This window comes from Planococcus citri, chromosome 4, assembly GCF_950023065.1.
Source record: "Planococcus citri chromosome 4, ihPlaCitr1.1, whole genome shotgun sequence".
NCBI lineage: Eukaryota > Metazoa > Arthropoda > Insecta > Hemiptera > Pseudococcidae > Planococcus > Planococcus citri.
Genome location: NC_088680.1, coordinates 17411495 through 17427065, shown reverse-complemented (window position 1 = coordinate 17427065; position 15571 = coordinate 17411495). Strand labels below are relative to the sequence as shown.

Here is a 15571-nt window from a genome sequence, read left to right as displayed (position 1 = left end):
TGATTAAGATCTTTGTGAGCCTTCTCATTAAATGCTGTTAAAAATTGGGGTTTTAATTCACTGAATTTTGTTTTACGATCAGATATGTTTTGAAAGACCTCTAAAGCTAGGTCAGTTAAAAACATTGGGAAGTATTTTGCTTTATCTTCATCTCCCCAACCATTCGCAGTTGAACAGAGGTCAAAATTTTCCAAAAATTTGTATAGATCATCATCAAAACCAGAGAATTTGTCTGGGTGGAAAATTTTATCTTTATTAGCCATGTCTGTTTGAATTTTTTTATTTGAGGTTTTTGTAGTTTGGTATTTAATCAAATTGGCGTAAATTTGTTTGGCATAAATATTATGCTTAGTACTTTGGCTACAATATGTTCTAATACAATTTCTAATTTTTTCAATATTAGATTTGGGGGGGACTTCTAAGGTCAAGATTTTTGCAATGAATTTTGCTTCAGTTAATAATAGATTTGAAAGCCAACCTGTAGATGTTTTATCTAATTTTGGAAGGGGGGTTGGAGAGTTTGAGGGAACAAATTCTCTAAAAGAATTATCTAAAAGTTCTGAATCTGAATCAGAAGTTTGAGTAGATATATTCAATTGTGGGCTTGAGGTACTTGGGGTAGAATTATCTTCTGTGTTATTATTTTCAGTTTTGTTTTCAATATTATTTTCTGTTTCTTCAACAGGGGGATTCATTAATTTGAGGGAAATTTAAACATTAATTTAGGGCTTGTTTTAATATTTGCATATAGGACTGTGCAATTTTGAAATTTTTCTTTTGAAGATTCTGGTTTTTCAACAAAGACTACTTTAGGTTTTACACTGGGGAAAAATGATTTTCTTTTATAAAAATCAGAAGCTTCCTGTTCAGAGGAGAAAATTAGTTTTCCTTGTTTATATTCAGTTTTTCTAGAATTTAAGGGTACTGATTCAGTAGTGGATTGGGGGGTTTGGGAAAAGAAACACTTCAACTTATTAAATGAATTCATAAAAGACATAAGCTAGTAATTATTGTTTTTAAAATATCAACTATGTTATTAATCACATTAATTATCAATTTAATGAAACTTTTGTACATACCTTGATTATGAAGAACTCGAAAAATTTCAGAAAAATTCGGAAAATTCAGGAAAATTTTGAAAATTTATGAACTTTTTATAAAAATTTACTTGAAAAACGCACTTTCAAGTTTGAAAATTGATAGAATCGAAGTATTTGCTTGATTCTTGAAAAATTTCAGAAAAATTCACGAAAATTTATGAAATTTGAAAAAAATTTGCTTTAAAAAACACTTTAAAGCTTGAAAATTTGTAAAAATTTGAAAAAATTCATTCAAAAGAACACTTTAAGTTTGAAAATTGATAAAAATCACGAAATATTTGCACTACAAATCACTTTAAAGTTGGAAAATCGCGAAATATTTGCACACAAAAGCACTTCAAAGTTTAAAAATCGAAAATCACGAATTATTTGCACCAAAAAAAAGCACTATCAAGTTAAACTTTTAGTCCGGGCGCCATTTTGTGATGACTTAATTACCCTTTTTAATTAATTACGCACTTGGTATCAATTTACTTTAATTTATAAAAGCACAAACTTATTTATATAAAAAGTTACATTAAAGCACAAAAGATTAGCTTAGGTGTTTTACATGTAGGAAGACTGACTGAATGAACCAATATTTCGATAGTATTTATACGGAACTTTTAGGTGCCAGGGTGGTCAAGTAGCCTGGACAATAAGTAATCGGAGCTGATACATAAGTTGCAAGTTATTGAAAAGCTGGGTTATAGGATAATCTACTTGAAGCGCCATATCTATGTTTTACTGGAGTTGGCCTTGTGTAAAGGCAGGAGCGGATTGCTGATAGTTTAGCCAGTTTATAGTTCAGTCAGCTTATGGCTTAGTCAGTTTATGGATTGGGTGGTTTATAGTTTAGGCAGTTTATATATTTTCGTCATTACAGTTATATTTTTGTCTCTTCTTCATCAGCATTCAGCAGCGTTGTTGCATATATACCCCATCCATGCATGATCTTCCCTTTTGAAATCCATTTTGGCATTCCAATATTATTGGCTCCGCATGGCTCTCCAAAATTGAGCTGTGGGTGTGGGGAGAAGGGTAATATCTGAAATTTTGAAAAATATTGTAGGTATAGGGAATCAAAATGTAGGTATGTTTTAAAACCCCCTAAATATGTGTTTGAAGTTATTTTTACAAAACTAGGGGGCTCCGCCCCCTGGCCGCTTCGCGGCCCAACCCCCGACTCGTTCCTCGGGCTGCGCCCTCGGAACTTCGCTTGGGGGGCTCCGCCCCCCAAACCCCCCTTATGGCCCGTCAACCATTCCTATCTGCGTGATAGAAAAAAACTTCTGGAAAGAATTGATATTTCATATTTTTTGGTACTTGAGCTTTAAAATCTTGTTTTCTATTGCACTGATAACTTTCTAACTTACTCCATCTTGTACAGAACTTAACCTTGATCGTCTTCCATACCCCAAACACGTATGTCCTTATTCAACATTTCGAGTAAATTTGAAGGTAGATATGTACTTATTTTGAATACGAAAAACAATTTTTTCCAAGAGTTTTACAACTTTTAGTTTTTATAACTTTTTTTCTATCGCATGGATAACTTTTTAAGCTACTCCATCTCGTAGAGAATTTTACGTAGATTATTTTCCTTACCTCAAAAACCTATGTTCTCACTCAAAATTTGGTTTAAATTGTAGTTTTTTTTAAATAACACGTTTCTCAGACCCATTTCAACAGATTTTGAAAATTTTTCAGTACGTTATGTAAGTATATCTTTATTAGGTATCCCCACAAAAATTTTCAACCCCCTCCCCTCATTATTTAACCCTCAAGATGGCGTTTTTTTCATTTTTTTATGCATATCAAGAATCAAGATTGCGAGGTACAGTTTTAGAAACGTGTTTTTTGGATGTAATTTTGACCCTCTAACGTCATGTACTTTTTTCGACATTTTTTCAATGGTGCGGCGTGCTGCAAAGTTGAAAAATGTGTCTTAGTGGGGGGGGGGGGTGAAATGGGAATTTTGGCAAACATAAATATCAATGAGTAGGGTGTCGTTTTCTTATGATTCGGTACCGCTGGACACGAATATGACGTCAGATTTTGTTTTACACTCACACAGCCCCTCCGGAGCCCTCAGCCCCCCTCAATTTTTAATATTTTTAAAAATAAACTTACTTTGATGATTTTAGTCTCGTTTTCTTATGATTCGATACCGCTGAGCACGAAAATGACGCCAGATTTTCTGCTACACTCACATAGCCCCTGGGAAGCCATCAGCCTTAGTGATGTTATGAGCATATGCTCACCGAGCAAATTCGCGAAATATGCGTGAAGAAAAAAGCATGCGACATATCAAAATACACGCCAGTGGTCGCTATTAATGAATAAACTGATAAAAACGCTATCAACTCAACTCACCTCCTCGAAGTCAGAAAATGAAATGATTTGAGCCGTTTTTAATTTTATTCCATAACAATTTCTCGGTAAAGACTGAAAAGTGATGAATTTTGGTTTCATTTGATTCCCAACGTTTAAAATATTTGAAAACGTTGTCCTTCACTCCAGAAAGTTCTGCTGTTTTCCTCTTTTTTACATGACATGACGTCCTGTTTGTTTGACACTTTGTAGTCTACTCACTTCTTCTATTTTTTTAATCATAAAACAAAATTTGAGACACTCCCTTCTGAAAAATATTGAAGTATTTTTAAGAGGAAATGATTAATTGTTTTTTCATATTTTAAATAACAATTTTTGTACTTCCCATTTACATATTCTTTTTTTTCTTCTTATCATTTTTTTTTAAATATGAATTTCTAAAAATTTTCTGTCAAGTGATGATGAAATCAAAGTAAGTTTATTTTTCAAATATTAAAAATTGAGGGGTGCTGAGGGCTCCGGAGGAGCTGTGTGAGTGTAAAACAAAATCTGACGTCATATTCGTGTCCAGCGGTACCGAATCATAAGAATACGACACCCTACTCATTGATATTTATGTTTGCCAAAATTCCCATTTCACCCCCCCCCCCCCACTAAGACACATTTTTTCAACTTTGCAGCACGCCGCACCATTGAAAAAATGTCGAAAAAAGTACATGACGTTAGAGGGTCAAAATTACATCCAAAAAACACGTTTCTAAAACTGTACCTCGCAATCTTGATTCTTGATATGCATAAAAAAATGAAAAAAACGCCATCTTGAGGGTTAAATAATGAGGGGAGGGGGTTGAAAATTTTTGTGGGGATACCTAATAAAGATATACATAACGTACTGAAAAATTTTCAAAATCTGTTGAAATGGGTCTGAGAAACGTGTTGTTGAAGTTTCAGAAAAGGGGGGTTCCCCATAAAGGGGAGGGGGTGTGGATCTGAAACTTTCCACGCGGAAGTTTCTCAATGGTACCTACCTTCCATGCTAATATAAACTCGAACGTTTTTGGGTACCATTTCACCCCTCTTAGGCGCCTATAGCCTTTATGTATTTTTCAGAAAACCCCCCTCATTTAAATGGTTGCCATGTGACTGTAAAGAAGCGTAGTTTTTTTCTTTCAACAACTAAAGCAAAATCTATGTAAGATGAAATTAAATAAGTATATAGCATTGCGAAGTAAAGTTCTGTACAAAGTAGGGTGGGTTTAAATGTCATCTGCGTGATAGAAGAAAACTTCTGGAAAAAATTGATACCTATTTCATATTTTTTTGTAGGTACTTGAGCTTAAAAATCTTGTTTTCTATTGCACTTTCAAACATACCTAATTTTGTAGAGAATTTTACTTTCCTTACATTTTTTTTCTTCCTTTATAAAAACAAAAAAATCAGTGCATTACGTTGTGACATCAGCTCTAACAGCCTAACATGCTTGAATGTAAGGCTCACCACTACAAACACAGTACTATGTTAATACACGTCACGTTGCAATTCCACCACTCGAACATTTTCAGTGTATTTCAACTCTCACTACCACAAACATACAGCGTCTTGTAAACGTCTTGTAAATGCCTTACTCACATCTTCGACTTCCGAGTCTGTTCGCTCTTGTCCAGAAGTTGTTTGACGGGTTTTGATTTTTTAATATAGATAGATATAGATAGAGAGAAACTGTAAACTTTGAAAATCAGTGGTATAAGAAAACATCAAAAAGTAAATTTGGGACTTTCCACCTCCCTACGCCTCATCTCCCAACCTCTACTGCAAAACTAACTCCAGATTCGAACTCTACGACCTCGAAAACATATCAATCGACATATTACAGAATAATTAATGCAAAATTTGAAATTTTCCCCTCCCCACGGCTCACCCCCCACCTCTACCAAAAAACCAACTCCAGATTTGAACTCTGCGACCTCAAAAACATATTAATCGATATATTACACGATAATATAAGCAAAATTTAAAATTTTCTCGCTCCCCACGCCTCACCCCCACTCCTACAAAAAAATAAGTGCATATTCGAATTCTACGACCTCGAAAACATACTTATTGACATATTTCACATCGATGAGGGTTGAATCCTAATTATCGCCGTTTTTGGGGGGTCTGTGGCCCACTGTGTACTTCAAGAATTCGTAGCAACATATGTGTACTATTGTTTTGCGAAAAAAACACGCGGAACTGTGTTCACTCGAAGTTCAAATTGAATTTTTCGAATATCAAACATTAAAAAGAAAAATTAGTCGTACGCACTTGAAACTTTGAAAATCAAAAATCAGGGAAATTTGTTTATGTAAAAAAGTCAGTAGAATCTGAAAACTACCTTAAACAACTGAAATTAAAACTCACTCTTTTTTATTTAGGGTCTAAACATCTATTAAGCCCATGATTTTTTCAAAATCCGTAAATTTCGAGTTTTGCGAAGCAATTGGCTCCTTCAACTCACAAAAAAATCAACCAGTCATAATAACGATCTACAGTTGAATTTAATAAAATCCTGAAAGTTTAAAATCTCAAAACTAAATCTAAGGGATGCCTCAGGATGATTGAAGTCACATAACATTTTTTGAGCGTCGATGGATTCTTGCCCACGGTGGCACCGCAGAACGAATTCGTTATAACGCGGGAACTACGAAAATTCGCAACCATATCCCCCCCTCCCATCAAAAAATAGCAGGACGTACTTCGGCGATCTAGTGATATCCGCAATTCCGCATCCTCGCTTCATCTATCCTTCTCTCCTGTACTTGAACCAGACCAGTTCTTTCAATATATGTACTGCTTTCCCGCTCTCCTTGTCCCTCTACCTTCTTTCATCACCTACACTGTCCGTTCTCCTTTCTCCTGTTCCTTACTTCAACACCCAAATGTTTCACGCGGCTTGTGCTGCGCCTAACATAAGTTATGCAAAAATACAAGTCACGTTGCAATTCCACCACTCGGACATTTTCGGTGTATTTCGACTCTCACTACCACAAACATACAGCGTCTTGTAAACGTCTTGTAAACGCCTTACTAACACATCTCCGACTTCCGAGTCGTTCGCTCTCGTCCAGAAGTTGTTTGACGGGTTTTGATTTTTTAATATAGAGAGATAATCAAAGAGTAACCCACGAAAGGAAGCGTAAATTTTAAAATTTAAAACCTTGTGAGATATCAAAATGTGTGTTTTAACCTCCTAAAAACGTTTCTGAAGTTATTTTTACAAAATAGTCAAAGGGTAACCCAAGTAAGGGGATAGATTTTCAAGTTTTCAAAAATATCATGAGAGGTGTCAAAATGTAAGTTTTTGAAAATCCTGGCAACCTACGTTTCTGAAGTCATTTTTTTTACGAAATAGTCAACGGTTGACCCATGTAAGGGGAGTAAAAATGTCAAAATTTTCTAAAATGTGGCTTTAATCTTCATTATAAGATCTTGACTCTACATGCATTTGGGTCAAATTCTGGGATTTAACTCTGTGAAAAGCCGTGAAGTTGCAAATGTAAATTCTTCAAATTATTTGAAAAAATATGCATAAACGCTTTTTTTTAGGGGTTCCTAAAGTGGGGGGCTCTAAAAAAGGGGTTCAAAATTACGAATATACAGGGAGCTTAATTCAATTTTTTCATCTAGATAATTGAATATATACCTCAAGACGTTACGTTTGGCGCAAATCGCAGGTTCCTAGTTTTCCAGGGGTTCCCAAGATATCAAAATTATGAAAAATTGGAAAATTGGATTTTTGAGTACCGGCGGAAAATTTTATTGAGCTCAAAATTTGGTAGGATGAAAAATTTTCAAAAAATTGAAACCCCCCAATTTTTGCCTCCGAGGGCCGAAAATAAGAAAATCATCTCGCATAACGTTTATCGGGTTCAAACAGATATTTTACGCTAAACAATTTTTTGAAAATAATACTCGGTGGTTCCTAAAATTATTTTTTTATTCACAACTTTGGGAACCCCTGGAGCTCAAAAAATGGTCATTTTGGGTTAACTAACCACGGATTCGTATTTGAGGCATTTATTACAACATTTTAAGAGAAGTTCAGTCGAAAACTGTGCGGGCCCAAAAAATGGTCTTATCGCAACTCCTCCTTTTGACGTTGAAACATAATCTTATATTGAGAATTATTTTTTTGTTCCTCACAAATTGTAAATTTTCTGAAGCTTGTCGAAAATATTCTGATCCCTTTTTGAATTATTTGATTCTCAAAGAACAGAAAGCTAAAAAAATACGAAAAATGACACGAAAAAAAATGTCAAATCTTGGATTTTAGATTTCAGTACCAAACCTTGCAATAGAACAATTCAATTTTTTGTCAAAGTATAAAAGCATGGTTTTTGAACATCTAAAATTATTCAACATTTTTGTTTTCAACTCCCTTTTTCAAAATTTGTTCGAACCTCATCATCTGGTTAATTAGCGTAAAAATACTGAAGCAGGGGCGGGGGGGTCCGGGGTAAAAAGTTGAGAAAATTTCAGTCTCACCCACCCCCGACACATCACTTCGTCACGCTTCTGATCATATTGCATCCGCCTCAAAGACAAAGTTTGAGCTATCGAAGTTGATTTTTGAATTTTTGACAAATTATTGAAAATGATGTGACAAGCCTTCTTAATGCAATGTTTTTGAATGGTGATTGGGGGGGGGGGCAAAAAGATTGCGAAATTGAAAAAGAAAGGGCAAACATTTCCAATTTGTGCAGCTGCAGAAATTCCTCATGCACAATTACATAGATTAGCCCCTGAAACACGAGCTATAGTAAAACCATAGACTGAAATTTTTACTCACTGGAAGTTAAAAGAAGCAAAAACCTTCGTAGGCCAAGGCAAAGGCATCCGAACAAAGTTATCACAACGCAACATAACGCGAGGAATAACAAGCTCCAACGAAAATAAGTTTTTCACCGACATGTTGAAAGCCTACCGGGCTATAGAAAGTTATTCGGTTGAAGTTGCCAAAAGTTGCAGCTTTTAGTCGTCGTCGTCCTTTATACAGGAGGCGATACGTATGGTAAAATTACCATAAAGTATAGGGTATCGGAAACTCCACGACTGTACTATGACGAAGCAAGCACGCGAAAATCTGCCATTGTCATGTCGAGGGCGCCGAAGGGCAATTACCATCTGGTGCCAGGGGCCATTCAGCTAAACGCGTTCGCAACGAGTTTGTTTTTTGAGGACTTCTTTCGTATTCGTACGTACGAATACGAGCGATTTTCTTTTTCGGTTAATTTTACTCTCTGTGCTGTGCTGTTTACCCTTATGACAGACCTAACGTTGTCTCGTATATGTACATTTTGCCAACTTGGGAGAACTTGTTGAAGTTATGCGGTTTTATACGTTCCTCTCTCAGTCTCATCCATCGTCGTCATGTGCGTTCTGAATTCTCTCTCCTAGCCCTGTAGAGTCGACCGACGACACATGGAATCTACTCGTATGTATTTATGTACAGTTTGCAACATAGTCATAGAATTTCACACGTTTTGCGCCCGCCATCCGTTGTCTATTTCTTATTTCGTGCTATAGGAATTTATTTATACGAAACATCGTACTGAACTAATTGTCACATATGTGCTGCGAAGTTGAGTCAGTGTGATGGACTAGAGGAGGGTTCAAGTCGATTTCACATTCGAAATAACGACTTATCGCGAGTACTCTAAATCATAATTTTGAACAACCCAAATAGTAAAATAATTCAGGAAAGAGTCCTAAAAAATAATATATAAAGTACTCAAAATTGAGAATCGGGTCCTTTTTAAAATTCCCAAAAACCGAGACTTTTATTAGAAGAAAATCAAAGAAAAGGTAGGTATAGAATATCAAAATAAAATCAAGCAGATCAATTTTACCAAAGTGATCACTCATCAGATTATCAAGCTGGATTTGATAATTCAAACCACACATAGTAAGAAATGGTTTCCTCTCCTCTTCAATACCTCTTCTTTTTTATACCTCTGCACTAAATTAGAATAAACGATGAAATATCACCCAAAATAATTAAGTCCAATCTACAAACTTCCAAAAAAAAAATGACTTCATCCCAATACGACCACGACATTTTCCAGTACAATATTAAAAATAATATATAAGCACGGTTCCTACATTGTCACAACACGACGCCGGCAAAATTACCATCATTAATACATAGTTCCTTCGCTCGCTTCTCTACACTGCAGTTCAATATCCAAAAGCTATTTTTTTCCTGATTACAATTCGAGTCAAAAGTCAAATTCTCCTCATTACTCTCGATCCAACTAGGTTCACCAGGCGGGCGTCTGCGGAAGAACCGCAGGAGTCATCCGATTAACATTTCCATACAGAGCGATATAGACTTAGTCATAAAAGCGCTAAGGGAGGGAACCTCTATATATAATCCAAAGATACATCCGCAGCATCCAACATCACATCTTAGCTATTACCAAAGACAAAAAAAACACACACACATACACCACTAAATATAGTGCCCTGGTACACATATTCGACTATGCACGCATAAAAATCACCGACTATTTGAATTAACGACGACGACGACAAAAACAACAACTTACATATTTTCCATACATGGAGACATAAACAAGTGGCATTCTTTTCCCATGCTCGTTAATTCACCTCATCGTCTCACACAGTTCGACTTCGAATTGACAAGCTCGTCTCTTCGAAGTTCGGAGAGCAAAGCAAAATATACGAGTACCTACAAGATATAATGCTACGTTTGGACGCGAAAAAAATAAATAACTAGTTTCGTTTATGTACCAATGTAGTATGTACGTGGTATAATAGAATAAAACAATTTATGGTATTGAATTTTTGTTGTTTCAGTTACCATATTCTTGGACAGTTGAATACAATAATAGACAAGCCATGAAGAAGCCAACGTTTAACATATCCACTCAAGGCTTCTTACCAACTAAGGCGTCTACATTTCACGTGAAACTAGAATGCACCGGAGATGTGAGCGCCGAAGTCCGGGTGCTTTTGAATTTGAACGTTAGCGCCGTCAGTCATCGACATAACGATACTTTTCTCGTATTTCGTCGAAATAAAATTTGTTTGAAGAGGACAGACACGCAAATAGGTACGTACTACGTAGTATATTGAAAAATGAATTATTAAAATCGTCCAAGTATACCTATTAGGGTGGTCCTTATAACTATGTATCTACATGGAAAAAAAAAATTACGATTTTTTCTGCTCTCAACCTTCAAAGTGGTGACCTCTGGTGTTGAGAAAATCATTCCCTATTTTTAATTTTTTCCATTTTTAAAAACTCTGGCTGCGGTGGACCTCTTAATTTTCAAAAATTTGTAAAAATCCAACATCAAAGAAAAATTTTTAAAATCCAAAACTTTCAAGTTCTAACACCTTTAAAAAGTCTCTTTTGAGTAAAATGAACTCTCATAACGATATTGGCCCCCCCTCCAGGAAAACCAAGTTGGCTCCCTAAAATAGCTAAAATTCGTACTTTGTATTAAAAAGTCCAATAGATATTACTCATTTTGTGTATTTGGGTAACTGCTTGAATCAAAATGCACATTGTTTATTTCCGATGAATTAAAGTCGAGATATGTGACCCCCTCCCCCCCCATTACTCTTATTACGATATGTTGATTCTGTAGTTAATTTTAATAATTATGCTAATTTCGTGTAAATAAATTGGTAAAAATTTGAAGAACCGGATTTAAAAATTCATGTTAAAGTGAATCTATTTTTTATTGTTAAGGGAGGGAAATTTAAACACGAAAATTTGGGTAAAGGGATGAAAATGGTTTGTTTACAAATGGATAATTATGTGAATTACGATGAAGGGGGATGAAGATGGAGTAAGAGGGGGGAGAGGTGACGCTATTATTATATTTTTTTGAATAATTTCGTTTTTGAAAATTTAATTTTATTATCGTTCATGTAGAATACATCCCTACTTGTTATGTTTCTTGTCCCACATTTTGAAATTATGTCTCCAATTTTTAATGATATTTTTGCTCTTCGATAAACGATGTTTTAATGAGTTGGGGGGGGGAGGAAGGTTAGCTTGTTTTCCATATTGCTGAAAATTAGACTAATGAGTTGGGAAAAATTAGTGCATTCAATTGGAAAAATTGTGTGTTTTTGATAAATTACAGAACACTGGTTGGTAAACTACAAATTATTGTAGTTGAAAAATTGCAATCTAAATTAGAAAATTTTGTCTCGGACCAGTTGAAGTTGCAGTATTTATACCTATTTCGGCAAATCGGAAAAGAGACAACTTTTTTTGGAACTTGAATTACGCACTTTTGAAAGCTTTTGCCTTCGCTTCAATCGAGTCTAAATAATTATCTAATTCTGAATTTCTACATCAAGAACATACCTATCAAAGGCAGAAAAATTGACCCATTCTTATAAAAAAAAGTAATACCTAGTTAATTAATTTCTTGATATGTACCTAAATAAAATTTTCGTAAACTGCAGCCCTCGCTTTGTTCGGATCTTTTTTTTTTCTTTTTTCAAGATTGAACTTTTTAAATATCCATAAAAATAAACCAATAAACTACTCTTAAATATAAAAAAAACAATTCATTAACGGATTTTTTTTGAAAAAATCACAACTTTTTCATTAACTTTTTTCAACCAAATTTTCAGAAAGCTCTCCACTCTTCCCCTCCCTCCTTCACACACACAAAAAAATTAACAGGGTGTCCATTATTTTTGGAAAGTCATTTTCCCTAACTTTTCCAGGTTTCCCAGATCATTTATTCTTATTTCCTATACTTACGTACTTACCCTATACTTTTATTTAAAGAAGAAGTTGTGGGGGGGGGGGTGATTTTTTTTCATGAGTTTTGTTTCTCTTCAAACTGATTCGAGAACTTTGGAAAATATCTATTTCAAGCTGCCTAAAAACGAGTTTATTTTTTGGTTTTTAAAATTTTAGAATTCGAATGATGTTTTATTGAAGGAAGTTGATTTTGAAAAAGAAAACAGAACATGCTCAATTGCCCAAGTGAGGGCAAAAGTCTTCGAAAATATCTGTATCAAGAAGTAAAAAATTATGATCACAGGCCCACATCAGAAATTTGCAATTGATCATTTTTTCAAAATTCCAGAGATTTTTCGTGAAAATTACAAAATCCCCTGACTTTTCCAGGCTTTTCGGAAGAATGGACACCCTAATTAACAAAGTCAAATTTTTCACAGGAAAATTTTCAAAAAAATTGAAATTGCACAGGTACAAAGTATTTTTTATTTTCAATCAAAATTATAAAGAAAAATACAAATGAACACATTAAGGAATTTTTTCATTTTTTCACAACCTTTTTGACTAAATTCACTATTTTTTCACTACTTTCACTACCTGTTAGATACCCTGGACATTTTTTTTCTCGAAACACAATTTTTTAGAAGTGTTTTCCGTAGAAATTTCTGGAAAAAAGTTATTGAAATTCTAAAATCTAAACCCCTCTCAAAAAACGTCTCGCTTAAAAAACATTCTCTTAAACATTACTTTTTCACTCCTCAAAATACGAATTTTCAAAAGTTTTAGCCCTTGCATCGATCGAGCTAGCTCGATTAAGGAACTAGATACCATCGAGCCTGTCTATTCTTTCTTTTTGAAAACTGAAATTTCTAAAAAAAAATCACGATAAGGAAAAATGAGAATTTTTAAAAGTGGAAAACATGAGAATTTTCAAACCGAAAAAATTCACACTTTTATGGCTTATTTCATTTTAAAAATTCACCGTTTTATTCCACAAAATCAGTAATTCCCTCTCCTCCCAAAAATATCAGCTTGAGAATTTTTTTAGTCAACTGGGGACCAATTAGAAAGTTTTTGATACTTAGTTGGGAATTTTTGGTCCTCTGTCTCCCTCCTCCTTCAATAAGGAAGAATTCGCCACGACTCTGAGTGATATCAGTAAAATCCTAAATCCATTCTCAGAAACTACTGAATTTAAATAAACCAGATTTACAATTTTTTTAAAAATTGAACTTTCGCAAATAATCATTTTAAAAAATTTTTTATCAAAAGTATACCGACTAAGAAATCATTACGGGGAAGAGGTGGCTCGTACGCTTTTATAATATTCATTGCAAGTATTTTCTCACATAAAATACAAATTTTAGCAATTCGAGGGGGTCAGTTCGGTTTTCAAGGGAGCGGGATAAAATGGTCATGAGAGTTCATTTTACTCAAAATGAACTTTTTAGAAATAATAGAACTTGAAAGTTTGAAATTTTAATGTGAATTCGTATTTTTTGAAAATTGAGGGGTCCATCGCAGCCCAAGTTTTTTGAAAATGGAAAAAATAAGAAATATGCAATTATTTTCTCACCAGAGGTCACCATTTTGGGGGTTGGCAGGGGGGAAAATCCCAACTTCGAATTACCTACTCACACTCGATTCATTATTTCATTGAGCATGAGCTGCTACAAGTACCCAAATCAATACTTCACAAACGACGAATAGACCAAGGGTGGAGGGGAGGGAAATTCACGCCATAAAAATTCATACGTCCATCAGTCGTGATTAACTTTTGAATTTTTTCGTCTACGAATAACAATTCCCCAAATACGTAAACTCGTATCTAGTTTTTTTTCCTCAGCCAAATTAAATTTTTAAAAAGACGGTAAATTTTAACCACACGACCATCACGCGAAATTCCCCAGCGAATGTTTTCACGTGTATTTGAAAATACATAGTACTCGTACCTCTACCTACATATATAAGGAAACGAACGAACGAACGAATCGCGTACCATATGAAGAAAAATGACGCTTCGAGTGATTTTGTGCTCGGTAAACAAACCATTTGTATCTTTATTTTTATTTATTTTGCTTTTTCAACGAACGTTTTAGCACCGACACTCCGACAGTGACGTCGACCTACTCCTTCTTCTCGTATTACGAGCTGCAATTTCAGTTGCAAATATACGACGAGCGAGGCGGAGTGGTAAATTACTCAACTTGGACTGTTCCATTCCAAAGAAGGAAAAAAAGCGCAAATAGGATAGAAAGGGTGAAAGAACTCGTACGATAAATTGTTCTCACATATATGAAGTAAAAGGAAAAAAAACCTATATAAGCTGGCATTCTCCATTACGACGACGACGTGTCTAGACCACAAACACGTTGATGGGTCAAGTGGTCAACTTATACTACGTAGGTAATCGATGTTATAAAAATGTATCGTGGAAAATTTCCAACTGAAAAAAAGACTCTTTTCCTCGGTTCATGTTTCAGATAAAACCACTCCAGGGTGAATTTAAAGATCGGAGTTTATTAATAAGGGTTTCCCAGACTATATGGAATTTCACAGCTGAATCATTCCATTCCACAGAGAGAGGGCCTACAGTTAATGCACTGGTAATCTCCGACAATTATATTCGTCGATCGTGATAGGGCATAAAGCATTCGTACAATTCGAGTGTTCGGGTGACTCGTCCGCAGCCAAGTATCGCGTGACTGTGTCGCGATTCGGACGAGTACGCGTGATTAGTCTTAAATTAAGCGCGAGCTTTTTCACATATGGTGTGAGTCAACACAGTTTCAAGAGGGGTTGTCACGCAGCCATGGCGGGGGGGGGTCGTGATAACGAGATGAGAAAGCACAGAGTCGCAGAGCGAGGGTCTACAATTAGGTACCGTGAGGATGGTATTCCTTCGGTGGTAGCCTATACAGCGAATTCGAAGCTGGCAAAGAGAGTCGAGTTAATTAATTCGATAGTATTTTTTCACCGAATTTCTCATCGCCCTAAAAGGTAGCACGACAGTGTAGTGTGTCCTCTTTATCGGACCTTTATGATGGGGTGTTTGATAGAAAAGGGCAACTCACCAAAAGAGACGTCGTAATGAGTGCAGATGTGATATGTACTTAATAATTTATGTTGGCAAAGGTACTTACTTTTGAATGTCAAAAGAGGCTTCAAGTTTCGTTCATTCTTCCACGAAATAAAATCTGAAACAAAATTGAAAGAAAAATGAATTCGAAAAAGACACGAAGATGATGAAAAAACAAATAATGGACAGGACAAGTAAATCAATTTTTTAATAAATTTGTATTAAATTTTCTCAAAGTTGGTCAATTGTAACTTTTTTTAAATTTCATCCCTTTCAACCCAAAATTTCCAAATTTCAACTCGAAAA

At 35.0% G+C, this 15571-nt stretch overlaps 1 protein-coding gene and 1 long non-coding RNA gene across 2 annotated transcripts in view; one reads left to right on the top strand and one right to left on the bottom strand.

Annotated features, from left to right (window-relative positions):
- Positions 1-15571, bottom strand: part of LOC135845921 (uncharacterized) — an 85532-nt gene that overhangs the window by 28197 nt on the left and 41764 nt on the right. The window contains exon 2 of the long non-coding RNA XR_010558862.1: positions 15330-15383. This is a non-coding gene — a long non-coding RNA (uncharacterized LOC135845921). The remainder of the gene's footprint in view (positions 1-15329; positions 15384-15571) is intronic.
- The window catches only part of LOC135845920 (tyrosine-protein kinase Dnt-like), a 140987-nt gene that overhangs the window by 89759 nt on the left and 35657 nt on the right, over positions 1-15571 (top strand). Inside the window, exon 3 of the mRNA XM_065364794.1 lies at positions 10272-10527. Within this exon, the coding sequence (XP_065220866.1) occupies positions 10272-10527 (256 nt within the window). The remainder of the gene's footprint in view (positions 1-10271; positions 10528-15571) is intronic.